The 19,158-nt window shown below is 51.6% G+C and overlaps 1 protein-coding gene across 2 annotated transcripts; it reads right to left on the bottom strand.

Annotated features, from left to right (window-relative positions):
- Positions 1–4,788: 4,788 nt before the first annotated feature.
- On the bottom strand, positions 4,789–17,753 carry HPCAL4 (hippocalcin like 4). Of its 2 annotated transcripts, none has more exons than XM_061412400.1 (4): positions 16,601–17,753; positions 10,610–10,779; positions 10,251–10,466; positions 4,789–8,923 (listed from the first exon to the last, which is right to left on the bottom strand). In XM_061412400.1, the coding sequence occupies exons 1-4, from the start codon at positions 16,758–16,760 to the stop codon at positions 8,726–8,728; spliced, it is 744 nt and encodes a 247-aa protein (XP_061268384.1). In that variant the 5' UTR covers positions 16,761–17,753; the 3' UTR covers positions 4,789–8,725. The 2 variants fall into 2 exon arrangements, with proteins under 2 accessions (XP_061268384.1, XP_061268385.1); XM_061412401.1 differs by lacking the exon at positions 16,601–17,753 and adding an exon at positions 14,191–14,377.
- Positions 17,754–19,158: the final 1,405 nt, after the last annotated feature.

The following is a 19,158-nucleotide window of genomic DNA, read 5'->3' as shown; positions in this document are numbered from 1 at the left end:
GTGATCCACAAAGGAGAAAATGAAATTCTAGCCACCCCCCCCCAAAAAAAAATTAAAAAGCTATTCTCCCCTCCCCTCCCCCGCCCCCACCGTATTTCCTCTCTGATGCCAGGACCCTGGAACCCTGAGCGATGTCTCCTGGGATCCTAGTCAACTTCGTGGAGGGAGAGGAGGTGGTGGATGGACAGCTCCATCCAGCAGGATGGACAGTTCCTGCAAGAGCAGGAACCTGCTTCTAGCGGGAGCCACATTGGAGGGCCCAGCCCGTCAGCTCCTCCCCAACAAGGCGGAGGGACCCTTGAAGTCGGTGGCAACACCAGGCTCCCCTTGGCGGGGCTAGGAACCCAGACCAGACATCGATGGCCAGCAGGGGGCGCACCCTCCCAGGTCCCACCGGCTGAGCTTGGTTAGTTACAGGCCTTAAAGTGGTTAGATGGAAGGAGGATAGAAAAGCCTAGGAAACCAGGAGTCTTGGACCACCGTCCTGGAGTTCTAGAGCATTGTCCTCCTTGATGCAGAGCCCGAGGTGTAGACACTGATGCCACTCATTCCAAGGCACGGGTTAGGAAGCGAACAAGGGACATCTCTGTGTGTGTCTAAAAGAGTGCAAAGGTGGATGGGGGCAGCAGGAGAAAAATACCGGCTGAGCTTGGAGGAAGTATGACTGGGATGGGGTACAGAATGCAGGGGTCTGCCCACTCTCCATCATGACCTGGGAGGAACCAACCAAACTGCATGGGAGGAAGGGAGAAATACAGTAAGTCCCCTGCATACAAACGAATTCCGTTCCAAGAATACATTTGTAAGTTCAATCTGTTTGTAAGTCCAACAAAGTTAGCCTACGTACCCAACTAACACAGTCGGCTATATAGCATTGTACTATGTTTATAATATATTTCACATAAATAATACATATAAAACAAACACAAAAAATGAAAGAAATATTTTTAATCTTACAGTAGAGTACTTTGAAAAGTACAGCAGTACCAGCTACATCACCACTGTTTTTATGCTTGCTTCTGGCCATTCTGGGCTTGAAATAGATACTGTACTATTGTGCTCTATACAGTGCTATAAAATACACAAAAGCACAACCACTTGTACAGGAGGCACCCATGTGACAATATACACCAGACACATGAACTGACACGATTGGCCAGGTGATTGTACGTTCACATCTGTGTTCGTAACTTGAAGGTTTGTATGTAGGGGACTTACTGTAATCATAACAAGACATTTTAAGATTGAGGGAAGTATGTTTAGAGTTGTCTTTCTCCACTCATGGTAGATTGTTTCCATAAATGGCCCCAAACTCCCATCCTGCTTGCCCCTTGGCGGTGTGACTTGAATATTCCTCCCTTCCAGAGGTGGCACTGAATCTGAGTCGACCCAGTGTCTTGCTTTGACTGATAGAGTGCTGTAGAAGTGATGTGCGGTTTCCAAGCTTAAGCTTTAAGAGGTCTTGCAGATCTTTTTCATGCCCTCTTGGGAGCCAGTTATAGTGTAAAGAAATCTGCAAAGGGCCCTGGAGGATCAGAAGCCAATGATTTTTCAGGCAGCTGTCAGCTGCAGACATATGAATGAGACCATCTTAACAGTTCCAGTCGCAGCCCATCTCTTAGTGGGGTGCTGTGGGATGAGTGACCCCAGCCGTGGGATGAGTGACCCCAGCCAACAGCGTGTGAAGCAACAAAATCTCCCAGGTGAGCCCAGCCAACACACAGAATCATGAAAAATGATACATTTTTGTTGTTTCCAGCATTAAGTTTTGAGGTGTCTTGCTACATAATAATAAATAATGCAATTCTAGGAAGGGGTCCATTATTCTCCGGTGCCTCATGGAGGAGGAGAATGTATAGTCGTTATTTGGCTGGCAGTGAGTACCTGATGCAAAGGTGAACCATCCCCTTGCTGTCTAGTGACCTTTGACCATGTAGCCTGAGTTGGAAGGAAAGATCTGGGCCAATCAGATTTCTCTTCCTCAGGAACTGGGAACTGGGAAACAGAGGCTGGCTAGTCAACCATAGGAAAAGAAGCTAAGAATACTACAAAATATAGTTGGCTTCTAAGAGACCTAGATGGGCCTTAGCAAGCTGTAGTTATGTGCAACATAAAGCGAAGAGGAGGCAAAAACTCTGTGAGCAGATTGAGCCCACCAGGATATAAAGATGGAAGCAATGTGCAGAAGGCAGCAGAGACTCCACGAAAGAGAAACCATGCTGCCCTGAGAGGGAGCTACTTCTGGTCCTGACAGCTTCCCAAGTCCTAGCTTGAAGCCTGGCTATAGTGCCCACCTCTAAATTTCCATGAGATTCTCCACATCACTTCTACAAATGCTCCTCAGAAGTTGGTGGCTATTGGATTTGCTGACTAGCATCCTTTCCCACTCTCTTCTTCTAGTAACAGGCCCTGCCTCCCTGGTCACAGGAATAGGCATGTGACATAGACCTGCCCAATGGGAGAACCCTATTTCCCTGGACACAGTGATTGAGCCAGGATGGGCACATGACCTCAGCTGCATCACTCACTCTCCTATACTCTTATATACAGGTACTGGGAGATTTGCCTCTGTCTTCTCCAGGGTTATTAATTTGGGACAATATGAGCTGAGAATCCATCTTTCCCTGTGGCAGGTGAAAGCACAGGAAAAGCCCATCTAGGGAGGACTCAGGATTCTACCTGAACTGCTCCCCTGTGGGCTGGTCTTTAGCAAGACCAGGGGTGGACACCACCTCCTGCTCTCTTGATGAACAGGAGCTTCATCCTTCACCTGTCCTCCTCCCCTACCCCTCCTCTACCCCTTGGCCTGCCAGGGAAGACTCTCCCTCCTCTGAAGCACAGAACTTGAGGTCTGTTACCTCTGTTTTCACATTCAGATTTGGATTCACTCCCCACGGATGAGAATGCATGATAAATAGTGGCCTTGAGGTTAAGATATCTGAGTTCAAGTCCTGGCCTTACCATTCATTCTCTGAGCCTTCATTTCCTTTAAAAAATTTTTTAAAACAGAGACGTAAGTGTGCATTCAGCTCAGCTGGCAGGGAATCGCATGGGAAGCTGTTTGGTGACTATGATGGACTGTGTGGACGCGAGGGGCCAGTTGCTTGAGATCTGGGAGGGCTTCACAGAGGAGATCACTGAGATGGGGGCATGGCTGGCCCAGGGAGGGGCAGTGGCTTGCGCAGAAGCACAGAAGCCTAAGAGATCCCTTAGGGAAATGGAGGGCAATTCACAGTGATCCATGTGCAGGAGGGATGGTAGGGGGCAGAGCTGGCTTCTGAGGTCAGCAGGTGACGGGGTGGAGAGGGACTTTGAAGAAGCTTATTATACTGGAGGAAGAAGCAGGGCTTGGAGAGCTGACGTGATAACATCCACGCTTTAGGAGGAACATTCTGGATCCTCAGGGCCAGATGGCGCAGAAGGCAAATGTGAAAGCAGGAGGTGGACTGACCTGCGCCCTCAAACTAGGCAGGAACAAGGCTCTCCCTCCCTCCAGTGTGGCTTCAGCTGGAAACAGCAGCCCCCCCAGTTCTCAGGCCTCTGAGTCACCTCCTTAGGTTCTGTTGCCCTGAGGCCAGGTCAGCCTCCCTCCTCTGTCCTAATTGCTTCCTGTCAAGGGAGCTGGCCCCCTCCAAGCGTCCTTGAGAAAACCCTTGTGAAAGTAATTGAGCGTTTCAGGAGGAAGCAGACACCTGCAGCTGACCGCTCCCCCCTCACTGGCCCCCACTCCCTGCAGGGAACAGTGCTTCTCTGGCTATTGAGGGGGGCATGTTCTGAGAAAAACACTTTGCCACCAACTCCCATCCCCACCCCACCACCTTTGGGTCAGCGTAAGCGGGTCTCAGGGCTCTGGGCTCCTGTAGATGGTGGAACAGTGTCTGCACAACACCCCTGACCAGGGGGGCAAGCAGGGGCTGAGATCCAGGCTGTGTGCCCCTTGCCAAGCTGTGAACTGGGGCATGACAGGCTGACTGTTCAGAAAGGGGTAGATCGTTCTCATTAGCTCAAATGTGCCATCTACTGGCCTAGCTGCTTGCTTATGGGATTGCTACATTCAAAGGGGCACCTTTTCCTAACATGTGCAAAGAGCACCAGGTGGACTAATTGTAATCCCGACTCTCGGCCTTTGTCCCCGCTGCCCTCTGCCCACTAACTCATGTGGGCTCTGACCACGTCTTCCATTGGACAGAGGGAGAAACTGAGTCCAAGGTCTGCCGCCACTAGCTCCCTTTTGGGGACAGTACTCCTGCCCCCAGGCCCCCCAAATCAGCATCTGGTCTGGCGCCGATGAATGGACCAAGGGCTCCCAGGAAAAGCTAAGCTGAACCAATCAGATTCCCTTGCTTGAAAACTGAATTAAGAGACACGGAAGGGAGCTGTTAGTCACTGGTGAGTCTGGATACAGAGCTGAAGAAGCAGCCACTTTGTGCAGGGAAACCAAAGGGGTCTTAAGAGAAACTAAAGAAAAGAGTATAGACGCGAACATTGCCAAAGGGATGAGAACCCTCAAGGCCCAGAGATGAGAGGGCAGAGGTCCCACTGACAGTGCCTGTTCTCTTGAGGCCCAGTCATTCTTGAATTTCCATCTTTAGGGTCCCTTGTAATCTGCTCACCCCTTGCTGTGAACTAGCTTGAGTGGGTCTCTGTCCCCTGTAACTTGGAACAAGGACCTCTGCCCCAAGGAGGATGCCGAGGTTCCCCCATTGTGTGAGCTCCCTCAGGTCTCTTCTCCCCTTTTTCTCCTCACCCCAGCCCTGTCTCCAATGGAGGAAGAGAAGAGGCCCCCAGCACGGTCACACTTTTTATTCAATGTCAGTGAAAAAAAAAAAAATACACGACACAGCACAGGGTTGAACAGTGAGGACAGTCACTGCAGGCACAACCAGGAGCAGCACATCAGGAGAGAGGGGGCCACGCTGGAGAATGGGTTGGGAGGCCCCCCTTCTGCCACCCAGCGCCCCCTACTTCTCCAGGCCTCCACCAAAGCAAGCAGGGCCAGATGCCCTGGGAGGCCCAGTCCCGTTCCACCCTCTGGAAAAAGTAAAAGAAAACCCTGAAAGTTTTGGAAAGAAAATTCCACATTTTTCTGAGACTTTTCAATTGCAGCTTCCAATGACGTTTTTTCAAAACTGATGAATAAAATATGTAAGCAATGTATTCTTGCCCCCACAGTGATCTCCAAAGTCAGCACAAAGCCTCACCCAGGGTGGATCTTCAAGAAATACTTGTTGTTTTAGTAAATTTTTGTGTAAAAGTATTTACAGGGTCAGCTTACTCCCCGCCCAGCCTCTTCTCTCTTTCCTTTTTCTCCCCTCTCCTCTCTTGCTCTGCTGTAGGATGAATTTCTTCCTCGAGGGACTGTGCTATTGCCAGGAAACACTTCAGTGCCTTTGCTTATGGGCTTCCTTTTTCTTAACTTTTGATTTAAAGGTAAGTCATATAATCTTGACTACAACTCAAAAGACTAGAGTGGACATCTGAAGTTCCCCTTCATAATGATATATATATATATATATATATATTTTGGCTGAGTCACTTGGTTTGTGGGATTTTAGTTCCCCAACCAGGGATTGAACTCGGATCCTTGGCAGTCAGAGCGTGGAATCGTAAGCACTGGATCGCCATGAAGTCCCAGTGATGATTTTCAGAGAGAAGAAACAAAGGGCTCATCAGTTAGCCCAAAAGGATGAATGAGGGCAAAATACAGTTAGAAGGCAGATTGGGGACCTTGCAATTCACAGAGCTGCTGCAAAAAGATACAGAACTTCAAGGGAGAGTTTGGCTATATCAACATTTTAACTGTCCATATATTTTCGTGTCTATGCAAGTCATACTTCATACTCTGCTAACTCTGTGGCAAGCCCTTCTTTGCTGGGGCAGGGATAGGAGGACTGCCTCTCTTCTCAAGGCAGGGCTGGTGCTCTACCACAGGAATTCCCAAGCACACAGTCCCCAGGACATCCAGGAGCATGTGGGAGCAAAGCCTGGCCTGCCTGTGGCTCCTCCCATGAGCAAGATGGGGGTCTCAGTTCCCAGCCTGACATTATGTGTTCACCCTGCTGGGATGGCTGAGAACCTTTGACCTGAACAGCAAGTATCACCATGGTATGTGTCCAGAAGCTTGGAGTGATCATGCTTTCATGAGTAGGATTTTCCCGCCAGTTAGAAAGAAAGAAAGAGAGAGGGAAAAAAAAGTTCCCTTAGGGAGGAAAATAGTAAAGACACCGCAAGATGCTTCCAAGGTTGAGTCAGATGTCTCCTAAGACAGCACTGACCTGTTAGCAGAGCTGCCCAGAAATAGAAAATAAGATGTTTGAAAATGTGGGGGCTTCATTCAAGCTCCTATTTCTTTTTGGAAGACCAGAGCCTCAGATACTTCTTAGAAGGAAGCTTGTAAAGGATCAAAACCAACTTAGCTTTCTTTACGGTCAACCTCTGTACCACTCAGAGTCAGAGGAACGAGCAGGGAAGAGATCCTCATAGAGCCCCGGGCTCAAGTCTGGGCACTGTGCCACCTCCTGGCTGTGCTCATGCGCTAGGAACTCCACTCTGTGCCTCAGTTTCCTAGCGTGGAGACATGGAATGAAGAATCCTATTTCCCTAGGCTGTGAGGATAGAATGAGATGGGGTCAATGGCAAGATCTAAAGCATGAAGTTCTGTGTGATTGTGAATTAGGTTAGAGTCAACATTTGGGGGATAGGAACCCCACTTTGTAAAAAGTCTCCCACTGGAAGTCAAAGCTGAGCTGGGCTGTAGAGTCCTATGTATCTCTGGTGCTGACTGGCAGCATAAAACAGACTTAACAGCCAGCTCCTGAGAGTAATGGAACATCCCTTGAGGCATTACTGGATAAAAACTTGCTGGTTACTGCCCAAGGATGTGAATTCCCCAGCCTGACCATGTGGCTGGTCATAGGCAGAAGGATGAAAAGAGGGTGACAACTCAGTGGACTTGCCATCTCCAAGGGCAGCAAGAAGGAAGGTCTAGGAGAGTTTGAGGGAAAAAGTCAGCTTCCCCGAGTCTCCATTTGCAGAGAGGGAGGACTCAGAAGTAAGAGGTATGCTGCATCCCTTTCCTGAAGATATACTCTTGTACTCCCCAACCCAGCAATCATTCCCTGCTCCCACACTGGGTTGACAGCACCTGTGAACTAGACTGTTTTCACCAGCAGTTCAAGAGGAAATCCACTGTCACTGCACATCAAAGCTAACTTCTGATTATAAGTACAGGAGAAAGTAAAGTGAAAGACTTGATGAAGAAGCAAGATTAATTTTCCGGCAGTCAAAGCATGCAGCTGTAGAGCTCACTGATCCAAAATTGGAAAGCAGACATTGAAAAGCAAAGCCAGTGTACTTGGAAGATGACAAATTACCTGGCAGATTCAGGATTGGGAGTTAGAAAAAGCCTTTCAAGTGGAGCATGCCCGGCACGCTTTTAGGCATTTAATCCATAAATGCAGCCTGGCAGCCTAAACAGTGGCCGGCTGGTCCTCTTCTTCTAGCTCCTTCTGCTTCTGGAGCAGTGAAAGAACAAAGCCCATCCTTAAACTAGACCAAATCCAGATGTGGGAACTACTTCTGTCTCACTCTTGGCAAGCCTTGTGTTCTCTGTTACTGAAGTCAGCACCTAACCAGCATTAAGTGCACAGTAGAGGGTTGCTCACTGAATTGAAAAAAAGACCATTTAAAAGGAAGCAGCAGAAGCTGCTGACAGTGACAGTTCAGGATATAGCCTGATAAGAAAATGTGTCATCTGGTAAGCTGGGTGATATTTTCCTCTTTTTCTCTCAGCTCTTTTTTACCCCCTGAAAATTAGCACTTTCTATATTCATTTAATCATTTTACAAGAAACCAAGTAATATAAAGTATGTTTTAACATCCTCAACTAATAAAATGAGTTTAGCTCTTTTAAAGGGTATTAAAAAATAAGTATTACATCAACTTCAATTTTTCTTAAAATCCCCACTGATGTGGTTCCTAGATTTCCAAATACTTTCCCTTTCATCCTTCTGCAGCTCTGTGTGGAGCTGAGCAGAAAGATTTAACTGTTCCTCTCAAACTAACCAGCTGTACCCTCTCCTCACCTGAGTTCAATGTCCGTCTGAGTCCCTGACCACTACCCTATGAGCTGCCAGAGGGCCAGAATGTGTCTTGTAAACTACCATAGCCTTAGCACCTAGCGGTGCCTGGCCTTGAATAGGTGCTCAATAAACATTAGTTGAAGAAAGGACTGAGTGAACACTCCAAAGGCTGGGGCCGGAGGGGCCAGGTAGAGTTGTGGGACAGGGCACAGACCACCCTTAAGGGTTCTGGGTCCTCAGTGAAGGACAGACCCAATCTGGCCCTTTAACTGGGGTCTGTAGGACCACATCCTATAAAGCACAATCCCAGAAGAACAGAATTTCAAAGCAGAACCCAGCCCCCCTGCCTTTACCCTGAACCTTGGGGCAAAAACCAGTTCCCCTATGCCCAGCAGATGTTGGTTCTGGGCCAAGACTGGGGCTGGGGCTAGGCCATTAAATACCTGAGGATCTTCTCTATTCCAGGGTGAGGTGGTCCCTTAAAGATCTTGACTGAGGAGAGCAAGGGCTTGGGCAGAGGGGTGGGTGGGCCAGAGAGTGAGGCTGGAGTCCCCCTCCCCCTAAGGAAGGGCCAGCCAGAGAGGTCACTGGGTTGGGAGGTGGCCACGCCCCTCCTGGCCAGAGGCCCTGCCCCTCACCAGCCTCTACTTCTGCATATCACACTGCAGCAGCAGCACAATAGACGGGTCGCTCTTGGCCGCCTCCTTGAACTCCTCCAGTGTAATCTGGTCGTCCTTATCTTGATCCATCTTCTTGAAGATCTTGTCCACACGCTGCTGGGGCGTGAGCCCATCCTGGTTCATGCGCATCATGATCACAGTGCCCACCATCTTGTAAATAGCCTGGTGGGGCAAGAAGGGGGATGTGAACACTCACAACGGGGACAGGAGATGGGAGATGTACGAAGGGACCCAGGGGTGGCATGGAGAACAAGGGGCCGTGTGAGGACACTGGAAGGTGATGTATAGTCACTAAGACTGGCTGTTTAATCAGCATCTCACACCAAACATGTCTACTACCCAACTCTTCACCTCCAACCTGCTTCTGCCCCAGAGGGCCCTGTCTCAGTGAACAGCAAATTCATTCTTCTAGATGTTCAGACCAAAAGCCTCGACACCATTCTTGACTCTCCTTTTCTCACACCCATGTCTAATCTTACAGCAAATCTTGTCAGCCCTAATTCTGAATAGGTCCAATAACGAGCCACCGCCTGCTGCTTCCACTGCTCCGTGGCTGTCGCCTCCATCCCCCTGTGACCGGACTGCTGTTGGAAGCCTCGCAACTGGTCTCTCCCTACTTTTGCTGCCCTCCCACCTGCTCAGTGTGTTCTCCACATGGAGAATAGAGAGAGCCCTTAAGGGCTTCACATCTCACTTCGAAGAAAGTCAAGTCTCTACCCCAGATGATGATGCTAAGAAACGGCCTCCTGACTACCTATCTGACCTCTTCCTACCACTCTCCCCTTGCTCACTTCTCTCCCACCACCCTGGGCTCCCAGCCACTCCTTGAACACTGGAAACACAGTCTAGTGGGGTCTTTGCATTTATTCTTCCCCATGCACAGAACACTCCTCCCCCCGACACCTATGCAGTTAGCTCCCTCACTTTATCCAGGTTACTCCTCAAATCTCACCTTACACAAAATCACTTTTACTTCATTGCCCTCTCCCCTTATTTTGCTTTGGTATCTTGTTTGTAATACTTACTGCCTGACATAGCATAGGCTTTGTTTTGTTAAATTTTCTTGGTAGAAGGAATGCCCTGTGAAAGCAAGAACTTTGAACAGAGACTGGCTTGTGGCAGTCTCTGTTGAAAGAATGAGTTAAGAACTTGGACTCTTGTTGAAAGAATATATATTTGTTGAAAGAACACTGAGTTAAGATCTTGGGACTCTGGAGTCAGACTCCTTAGATTTGGGATCAAGAACCATCACCTGATACATTTCTTCAACCGTAAAATGGGGTTTCTAACAGTACCTACCCCCTAGACTTGTTGGGTAAAGTACTTAGCACAAGACCGATCCTACTCTGAACACCCAACCAAGGCTAGCCGCTGGATCCTGGGAGGAGGGAAGAGGGAGGAGGGAGTGGTGGGCTCCCGAGGCCTGAGCGGAGGGTGGCTGGAGAACGGCCCTCGCAGCGAAGACAGGAAGCGTGTCTTCCCAACCCACCTCAATGATCTCCAGCATCTCGAGACGCGTGATGCGCCCGTCACCGTCCAAGTCGTACATTTCAAAGGCCCAGTTGAGTTTCTGCTCAAAGCTGCCGCGGGAGGTGACCGAAAGGGCGCAAATGAACTCCCGGAAGTCGATGGTGCCATCGCCGTTCTTGTCGAAGGTGCGGAAAGCGTGCTGCGCGAACTTGGAGGCGTCGCCGTAGGGGAAGAACTGAGGCGAGGACACGAGGGGCTGGAGCCCAGCGACAGCCCCGCGCTCACGGCCCGCCCCCTGGCTGCCTGGCCCCGCCCCCTGGCTGCCTGGCTCCGCCCCCGCCCGTCCGGCCCGCCCCCGGAGTGCTGGGCTCCGCTTACCTTGATGTAGAGCTGCTGGAACTCCTCCAGGTTGAGGATGCCGCTGGGGCAGTCCTTCAGGAAGCCCTTGTACCACTGCTTCAGCTCCTGCTCACTGAACTCGGTGTTTTGAACCAGGTCTTCCAGCACCTCTGGGGCCAGCTTGCTGTTGGTCTTCCCCATGGCAGGGCCTGGCGGAGAGGGGCTCCCTCAGTTTGGTCCAGGGCAAGGCCGTCACCTCAGCAGCCTTCCGCCAAGTCTCTCTAGGGCGGGGTTCCCTTTCTCCACAACAGCCCCTTTCTCTAACCAACTCCACATTCCCACAGCCAGGACCACCCCCCCTCCTTCCACAGCCGGGGGTAGGGGGGGAGGGGTCTTCTTCTCACTTACACGGTGGACACCCCCGCCTCCTACAGATGGGTTCTGTCATTCCACCACACTCCTTCCCATAGAAGCTCCTTCCTCTCCTCTGCTCGCCTCTTTCCCCGCACACAAAGTGGGGGCTTTCCCCTTATTACATCCCTATTACAGGGCCTCCTCTCCAAGCAGGCCCCTCCCCTATCCTCACAGCAGTTTTCCTCCCCTGGCAACCAGGGTCTCTAGCCTCCCAGGGCTCAGCTCTCCTCTTTCTCACTGACCGGTTTGCAAATCACAGTCTTCATTCTCTCCTCTCCTCTTTACACCTTCCATAGCTCCCTACACCCATAGAATAGTCGTAATCCTCTCCTTGCTCTTCAGAGCTCTCTGCACTCAGCTTCTACCCACCACTACAAGCTCCTCTCCTACCTGGCAGGTTCCTCATGTATTCCCCTGGCGCTGTCTCCCAAGTCCTTCCTCAAGACCTTCCAGGGCACCTGAGCAAGAAGCTTCTCTCCCTCCTTCCTTTGTACAACAGAAATCCTAGCTGGTAGCCCTGATGACCCTGACTGTCTTCTCCTTTTCATTAGTTCATTCATTCCCTGAGCATTTATTGAGGCTGACCATGTGCCAGGCCCTGTGCTGATGATGGGGATAAAGTCAACATGAGCCAGACTTCACTAACTCATAATTGGATCAAAGAGGCTGATTGTAAAGCACCTTAAATCCACGCCAGGGAGTTTGGCGTGGGGCACAGAAGCTCCTGTGGTTTACATAAATACTTATAGATTGTTTACAATATGGTGCCGGGAACCCACAGAGAAGGAATGCATTTTTCAGATTTTTCCCTGGCTACAGTGTAAGACATGACCTGGACATGACCTGGGTCGGGAGAGGAGGAGTAGCTCTGCTGCAGAGTTCAGGTGGGAGGCGATGACAATAGGGTGGGGTGGTAGAGGGATGTGGATGGACTGAGAGATGCTAGGAGGAGGCACTGGCAGGACCTGGGGACTGAATGGATGTGGGGCTGAGAGTGACAGAGGACTGCTGCCAATGCTCAGAACCGGGGCTGAATGGATAGAGGTGGTATTTCTGAGAAGCAGGTTTGGGGAGGGTGAAGAATCAGGCCCCAGTGGGACCATGAGCCCCTCAAGTATCTTGTGCCTGAGGAAGTTCCTGCAGAGGGAGGTACAAACCCTCCCCAGGAAGCCTGGCTGGAGTGAGGCCCCTGGCAGGCCCTGAAGGCTGAGTTGACATTCTTGTCAGACTTCCATGGGGGGAACGTCCTGCTAGAGCCTGACTTCCCCAGGACATGACCTGGGAGGTGAATTTGACCCACTCTGAGTCTCTTTGGAAGACTGCCAGACCCCAGCTGCAGGGTGGCCTGTCATGAAGACACTCTGGAAAAGGACACCCGCAGGCTTGCAGAAGGAATTCCACTTCCACAGCCCAGTGCATGCCTGTGTGGCTTCTAATCCTTACTGCTGGGAGTACCCTAGACAACCAGGTCTGAGTTTGGTCAGTTCCATGCCCTCTCTCGCTTCATGACTCCAAGCAATGATCTCCAGCCTTTTTGGCACCTAGAACCTGTTCCATGGAAGACAATTTTTCCACAGACCAGGGTGGGGGGATGGTTTCAGGATGATTCAAGTGCATTGCATTTATTGTGCACTTCATTTCTATTATTATTACATCAGCTCCACCTCAGACCATCAGGCGTTAGATCCCAGAGGTTGGGGACTCCTGAGTTATAGAATACCTCTGGATCTCAGACCCTCCACAGGGCCATCAAGAAGATCAAGAAGCAGTGGAGGCAGCAACATCCTCGCCTGCCTCCCACCCCCAGAGGATGATGAATCCTATACGCTCCCAGGGAAAGCCAGGGACGGGGAGGCATGCCATCTTCAGGAACCTGGAACCAGGGGGTCCCACACAGCTGTCCTGGGACCGGAATCAAAAGCACAACTGAAACACACTTGGGCAGAAGGAGGCGGGCTCCATTCTCAGCTGCCCCCTCCTCCAAAGCACACTGAAGGCTCAGGTACCGTCAAGAAAGTTCGAGAATGAAGAGGTAGTGGTGTCTGGTGGGGGAGGCAGAGCCTCTCCCTCTGTCTCCTGTGAGACGTACCCAAGTGTCTGCGTAAGCAGTAGGAGTGGGTGGGAGCACGTCAGTGTATAAGACTGCAAATCTGCCAGAACGCACACACACACACGTATGTGTGTGTGTGTTTGTGTGTGTGATGGAGTCTATGTGGCTCTTACCTCCTGCCCCTTTTCTCTCCCCCGCTCTGTGCTGCCTTCCCACCATTTTCTGTCTCCTGGCCATACCTGTTCTCAGTCCCCATTTGATTCCTGGCCCACCAGGGACTAAGAAGGAGGCTTCATCTCTCTTCATTCCTTCTACCACTCTTAGGTCAGCAGGCCAAAGCTTTTAAGATCATCCCCTTTAAGATCATCCCCTTATGTTAGTGAAAAACTGGAAGCCAGAGGGAGGAGAAAACTGGCTCAGAGTTACACCCAGGCTGAATCTATGCCACCTGCCTGGACTGCCCTCTCTGAATCACCTCTTGTCCACTACAGACTCCTACCTGCCTTCCAGGAAAACTATGGCTCTGCTCTGCCTCTTGGCATAGATGGGACCATTTTGCTGGCTCCAAGTCACACTATCTGATACCTAGGAAATATCCATCCTTGGGGTGGACCACCAGGGCCTCTGACTCAGCACACCTACAGCCAGATTCACCCTCAACCTGTGATGGTCCTTCTCCCTCCATGACCCTTCCTTCCCTCCCTGGGATCAGGGAGGGAATACAATCATAGTTACATTTAGTTTCCCCTCTTCCTTTTCCCTAGATCCCACCTGCTACTAAGGCCTATTGTTCCTTCTTTTGAAGTGCTCCTGGAATGTACACCACGTCTTCTCCCCATGCCCCTCCTCCCCACCCCCGCCACTGCATAGTCAGGGCCAGGGGCACAGCCAAAGGGGCTGAAACCCAGCTGAGGCACTGTTTGCCAAGCCATCCTATGGACTCAGCTGCCTCAGAAGGAGGGCTTTCCTTGTGATTCCTCTGTTCAACAGAATGTCTTTTCTAGTTTTGCCCAGAGGTACAATATAGGCTAAGGGCTGCCCTACCCATGGGTCCCCTTAAACTCCAGAACCCTCTAAAATCTCATGTCTCGAGTCAACTGTCTACCCTTACCTCCCACTACTCCCCTCACAACTACATACTTCAGTCAGAACCTACTTCAATTGTTGTTCATAATCCTTCCTTCTCTTCTGGGCTGATGCAGCTACAATCAGCCTTCAGGGCTGACTAAAGCCCACTTCCTTATGATCAGCCTCTCCCAGACTGGAGAGCGGACAGTCAGCAGCCTGGACTTGGCATTCTGGGCATGAGTAGACCCTGTGAGGCCACAGAATTGATCCTGACAGGCGTGTAGACTCCAGAGCTCTCTGATTCTCACCTGGTGTTCTAGAATTCCAGAATGGAGCCTGATTTGGGGAAGAGTTTTGCATTACTCTCTTGTCTGGGCCAGAAACATTTCTCCAGACATTTTGCTCAATGGTAAAGAGCTTATCCTCTCCCAATATTAACCCTGCCTGCTTGGGAGCAGCTCGGACAGTGAGAAAAGTCATCTTCCCTTATTCCCATTTTCCCTCTTGTAGCTGCCCACACAGGTTCCCACTCTGCCCTCTGTGGCAGGACAGAAGTGCCCTGCAGAGACCTACTCTGGAACCCAGAGATGTTCAATGAATGTCCCTTTGTGGATTATACTCAAGGGGCAGAACCCCCTTCTTTCTCCTTGGAACAGCATCAGGCTGTTTATCTGTGTTCTCCTGCCGTTGCACCCTCTTAGAGACAACAGAACCTAGATCTGAGGAAAGGAAGAGTTCACCCAAGGTCAAGTGGAGTCCATCAGCAGGAAGAAGGCCAGAACCTGCGGGGGCATGTTCTGTTGGAGCTGTGGCCTGGCTGAACGTAGGCAGGCTCCTCTTGAGGGCTGCCTCCAGCTCTGAAGAAGCTGGCCCTTCCCCATGCGTGAAGACACTGTGCCTCTGGGCTCAGAGGTTTCTTTCAGAGGGCAGAACTCAGAGTTGTGGGCTCCAAATGGGAAGGTGGCAGAGAGGGTGGGAGGAACTGAGGGAGGCAATAATCCCACACCCTCACCAAGCTTCAGAGGAGCTGGTGCTGAGACTGTTGCCATGGTGACAATAGCTCCCTGGTCAGGAGATTTTTTTCTTCTCCTCCCTTTGCTCTTCTCCAAGCAGCAGCCATGGCGGCAATAGCTAGGTCTTCTCCTTCTTATTAGTGAGTGGCAGGGGATGATAAACCAAAGGTGGGCTTGTTGACTACCTCCACCTTGGAGCTGCCCATGTCATGTGGGCTCTTGGTCAAGAAGGGACTCCTAATTGCTAAGGAGGAGCCTGAGCCTGGAGAGTGTGTAGGAAGGGGGAGGCCCATACCCAGGCCTGGGTAAGAAGCAATGTCCTTTTGGTGAGGACTAAAGCCCCTCAGACCTCCTTTCTGAAATGTCCTAACGGTTCAGGAAAAGAAAAAAAGGGTCCTGTTTTCTCATAATTAGCCATAGAATCAGAGTGCGTCAGAGTTGGAAGGTTATCCAAGATCGTCTCATCAGATCCACTCTCTGTCCTGCCCACCCACCCTCTGTCTCCTATCTCATGAAGGATCAGAGAGGGAAGTTTGACTTGGTCAAACAGCAAAGGCAAGTTCTTCTGCCCTCCAGACTCAGGCTGCCTTAGGGAAAGAGCCAAACAGTCCATGGAGCTTTGGCACGATCCCCACTGAGCAGAAGGAAGACGGGAGAGGGAGCAGCTGGCTGGGTGCAAGAAGGCCAGAGAGGGTATGAATTAGAACGATATTTGAGAGGTGGAATGAGAAAACTTGGTGCTTTGGCCATGAGGGGTGAGGGGAACGGAGGAGGCTGGGACCTTGGCAGCAGTGACTGACAGGTCTGCTGAGGGGTAGTGTTTATCTTGAAGCCAGGTGAAAGAGGCGGAAGATGGGCCTCTGTCTCTCACTGAGACCATGGGGAGAGGGGCCTGCTGAGAGAGAGTCATGAGGAGGAGAACTGGGTGGCCCCCAGGTATGCTGTGAGCTCTGTCAGCTTGAGAAGTGGAGGTGGAGACGGTCTGAGGGGCTGTGTGAAGTGGGAGTGGGCTCTCTGTGGAGGTGGAGGCTGTCTTTCGGGACAGGGACACTGTGGTGTGAAGTGCAGTGAGCTGCTCCTGGGGCTGGGTGGTGTGGCTAGGGGCTGTCTGCGGAGGTGGAAGGTGGTCATGGGGCTGAGCTGACTACCCATGGGGGAGGGGGATGGGTTCCTCTAGCATCAGCCACCACACCCCCAGGGGTGTGTGTCTGTGTGTGGTGTGTGTGTGTGTGTGTGTGTGTGTGTGTGTTGGGGACCAGAGCAGTTGTTGCTTTGGGGTTAAGGAGGCTTCTTTGCCTGCTTCCCTGGGACCTGCGGGGCCAGGACTCGAGTGGGTGGTCCCCTGGCCAGGGGCGGGACCCCCATAAGCCGCCGCCTACGGTGGAATCAGGGGTCAGGGAGATGAATCCGAGGGAGCAGAAGACGAGGGAATGGAGAGTGGAGGGGGAGGGGATACGTGCCTCCGCCCGGCCCTACCCGCGTTACCTGAGGCCGCTCGCCGGGTCGCTGGATGACTCTGAGCCTCCGCGGGTCGCGGGGACCGAGACGGGCTCGCGGGCCGGCCTCCAGGTTCTCCAAGGTCCGCTCCGAAGCCGCCTCCCAGCTCTTGGATCACTCTGTCGCTCGGAGGCGACACGATTTGCATAAGCCCCGCCTCACCCCGGGCATGTTGGGCGTTGATTGGGTCGGCTGAGGCGGAGTGGCAGGCGGGGTTTCAGGTGGGGACCGGGTGGCCAGTGAGGCCCCGCTACAGGAGCGCGCCTCGCCCGCCCGCCCTGACCTTCCCAGAGTCGCGATGAAAAGGGGAGGGCTGTACCTTCGCCTGTATCCCGCCCCGAGACTCAGACCCCAGGCCATCGTCTGAGGTTAAAAGTGTCCACGATTGAAGTGGATTCGCAAAAACAACTGCACGGTTGCTATGGGAACGGAAGAACCACAGCAGAGGCTCTAAGCCTTTCCTTCTTGGGCCCAGAGAGGGTGGGGATGGAAAAGGGGATGAGTCACAAGATGTGATCCCCCCTCCCCCGCACATCCCACCCAAAATCGGAGAAGGGCCACGAGGAACTGAGTGGGGAGGGAAGAGATGAGGTGGTCAGCAGCCCACGCCTTCACATCATTCATCGCCTCCCCCAACACACCCACTCCCCCCAAGCCATGGCAGGTGGGCGAGGATGGCGAAGTACCCAGTCTCGACCTAACCTCACGCTAGAATTTCGATCCTTCCCCCACACAGGCCTTCGTTACTTCTCACGGAGTCCTAGGAGGCCTCACGGGATCTCCCCGAGAGGTATCTCTCTGCCTGCCCCATGAACCCCTCCATTTCCCACCCTCCCGTCTTCCGTCCTGTAGACGGAGCCTGTCCCCAGCCCCCGCCAGTCTCTGGCCTCGGATGTTGACACAAGCTGGAGGCGGTTTACACTGAGCGGGTCTGGAAGGTTTCAGGGCCCTGGGAACACCTCCTCCCCGCATTTGGGGGTCTCCCCAATGCCGGGCCCAGCCGCCCGCCCCAGCTGCACTGGCAGCTGAGAGCTTCCAACCCAAGGCGATAATAAGGAACCCTTTTACTCCAAATCGGGGGCGAAAGGGGAGCAGATAGCTTCGGGTTGGGCCACGTGCGGGGGAGGGGCGTCTAGGGATCTGTCAAAAGTAGGGCGGGGCTTCTGGGGATTGGTTGAATCGGAGAGAGAATGTTGGGGGACAGGGGGCTGAAAGGGAGGCGGGGCCTTTTGCCAATTTTGAGGGCGTTGAGGTGGGAGGGGCGATAGGGGATGAGGATCAGCTTGCTGAGAGTGGAGGCTTGATCCCAGAAACTTCAGAGCCAAACTCCCTGGGGAGGAGCCAGTGGAGTTCTCTCTTTTTCCTTAGGAAGCGTCCGTTCCCCCTTGAATCTGTTTTGCTGTCCCATCCTCCCAGCTGCAGGCTTTGTCTTCTCTTTGGGGTACTAGCAGAATGACAGCATACCTGGCACGTCCCTGGCCCCTTAGTTGGGTGACATCCCAAGACAGGTGTTTGAAAACCCTGACTTTGTCACGTCCTGAGCACCTGGCCCTGGGAACCCAGAGAAGAGCAAAAATTCATTCCTGCTCACAGGTATCATAACCAAGGCATGAGCAAGTGGGGAGAAGCAGCGTGAGATGCTGGAAACGGACTCTGGAACTCAGGTGGAATCCCATCTCTGCCAGGGAGCCCACAGATGAGCATGGGCAAGACCCTTCCCTCTCTGTGCCTTCCTCAGTCTGTAAAATTGGGAGCTGACACAGGAGGCCCAGGGACACAGGAGGCAGGGGAAGAATTTCAACTAGGAGGCTGAAGAAAGACTGTCATTCTGGACAGAATTTTGTGGACATGAATCCGACTGCTCTCTGCTACACTTATGAGCTTCTTAACAATAGGTGACATATAGAGAGCTTACTTTGTGTCAAATACTATTCTAACACTTTATATGTATTGCCTATTTTTTTTCCTCATAAGAACTCTTTGCAGCAGGTACATTTTTTCAAAGATTTTTTTTTAATGTGGACTATTTTGGGTCTTTATTGAATTTGTTAACAGTATTGCTTCTATTTTATGTTTTGGTTTTTTGGCCCTGAGACATGTGAGATCTTAGCTCCCTGATTAGGGATGGAACCTGCAACCCCTGCATTGGAACGAGGTTTTAACCACTAGACTGCCAGGAAAGTACCCCAGAGCAGGTACTTCTATCCCTCCCATTTAATAGATTGAGGCATTTAACAGTTAAATAACTAGCTCAAGTTCTCATAGTTGGTAAGCTGCAGAGCTGGGATTTAAATTCAAGCAGTCTGGCTCCAGAGTCCACACTTGTAGCCAGTACACAGTATTGTCTCTCTTTAAAGATCCTTCAAATCCTCAATGGGAAGGGCTTTGGATTGGAATATTCTTTTCTGATCCCCCAAGGCATTAGAAAGGCAAAGCCCAGTGGGATATATTGGTCCTCCTCTGGCTCTTTAAACCAGGCAGGACATCTAGCCAGCCTTGCCCATGAATCATCACAGGCCCTGTGACTGTTCCTGAACTGCCAGTCA

Source organism: Bos javanicus, chromosome 3 (assembly GCF_032452875.1).
Source record: "Bos javanicus breed banteng chromosome 3, ARS-OSU_banteng_1.0, whole genome shotgun sequence".
Lineage (NCBI taxonomy): Eukaryota > Metazoa > Chordata > Mammalia > Artiodactyla > Bovidae > Bos > Bos javanicus.
The sequence above is the reverse complement of the archived record's forward strand: the minus strand, read 5'-3'. Positions and strand labels throughout refer to the sequence as shown.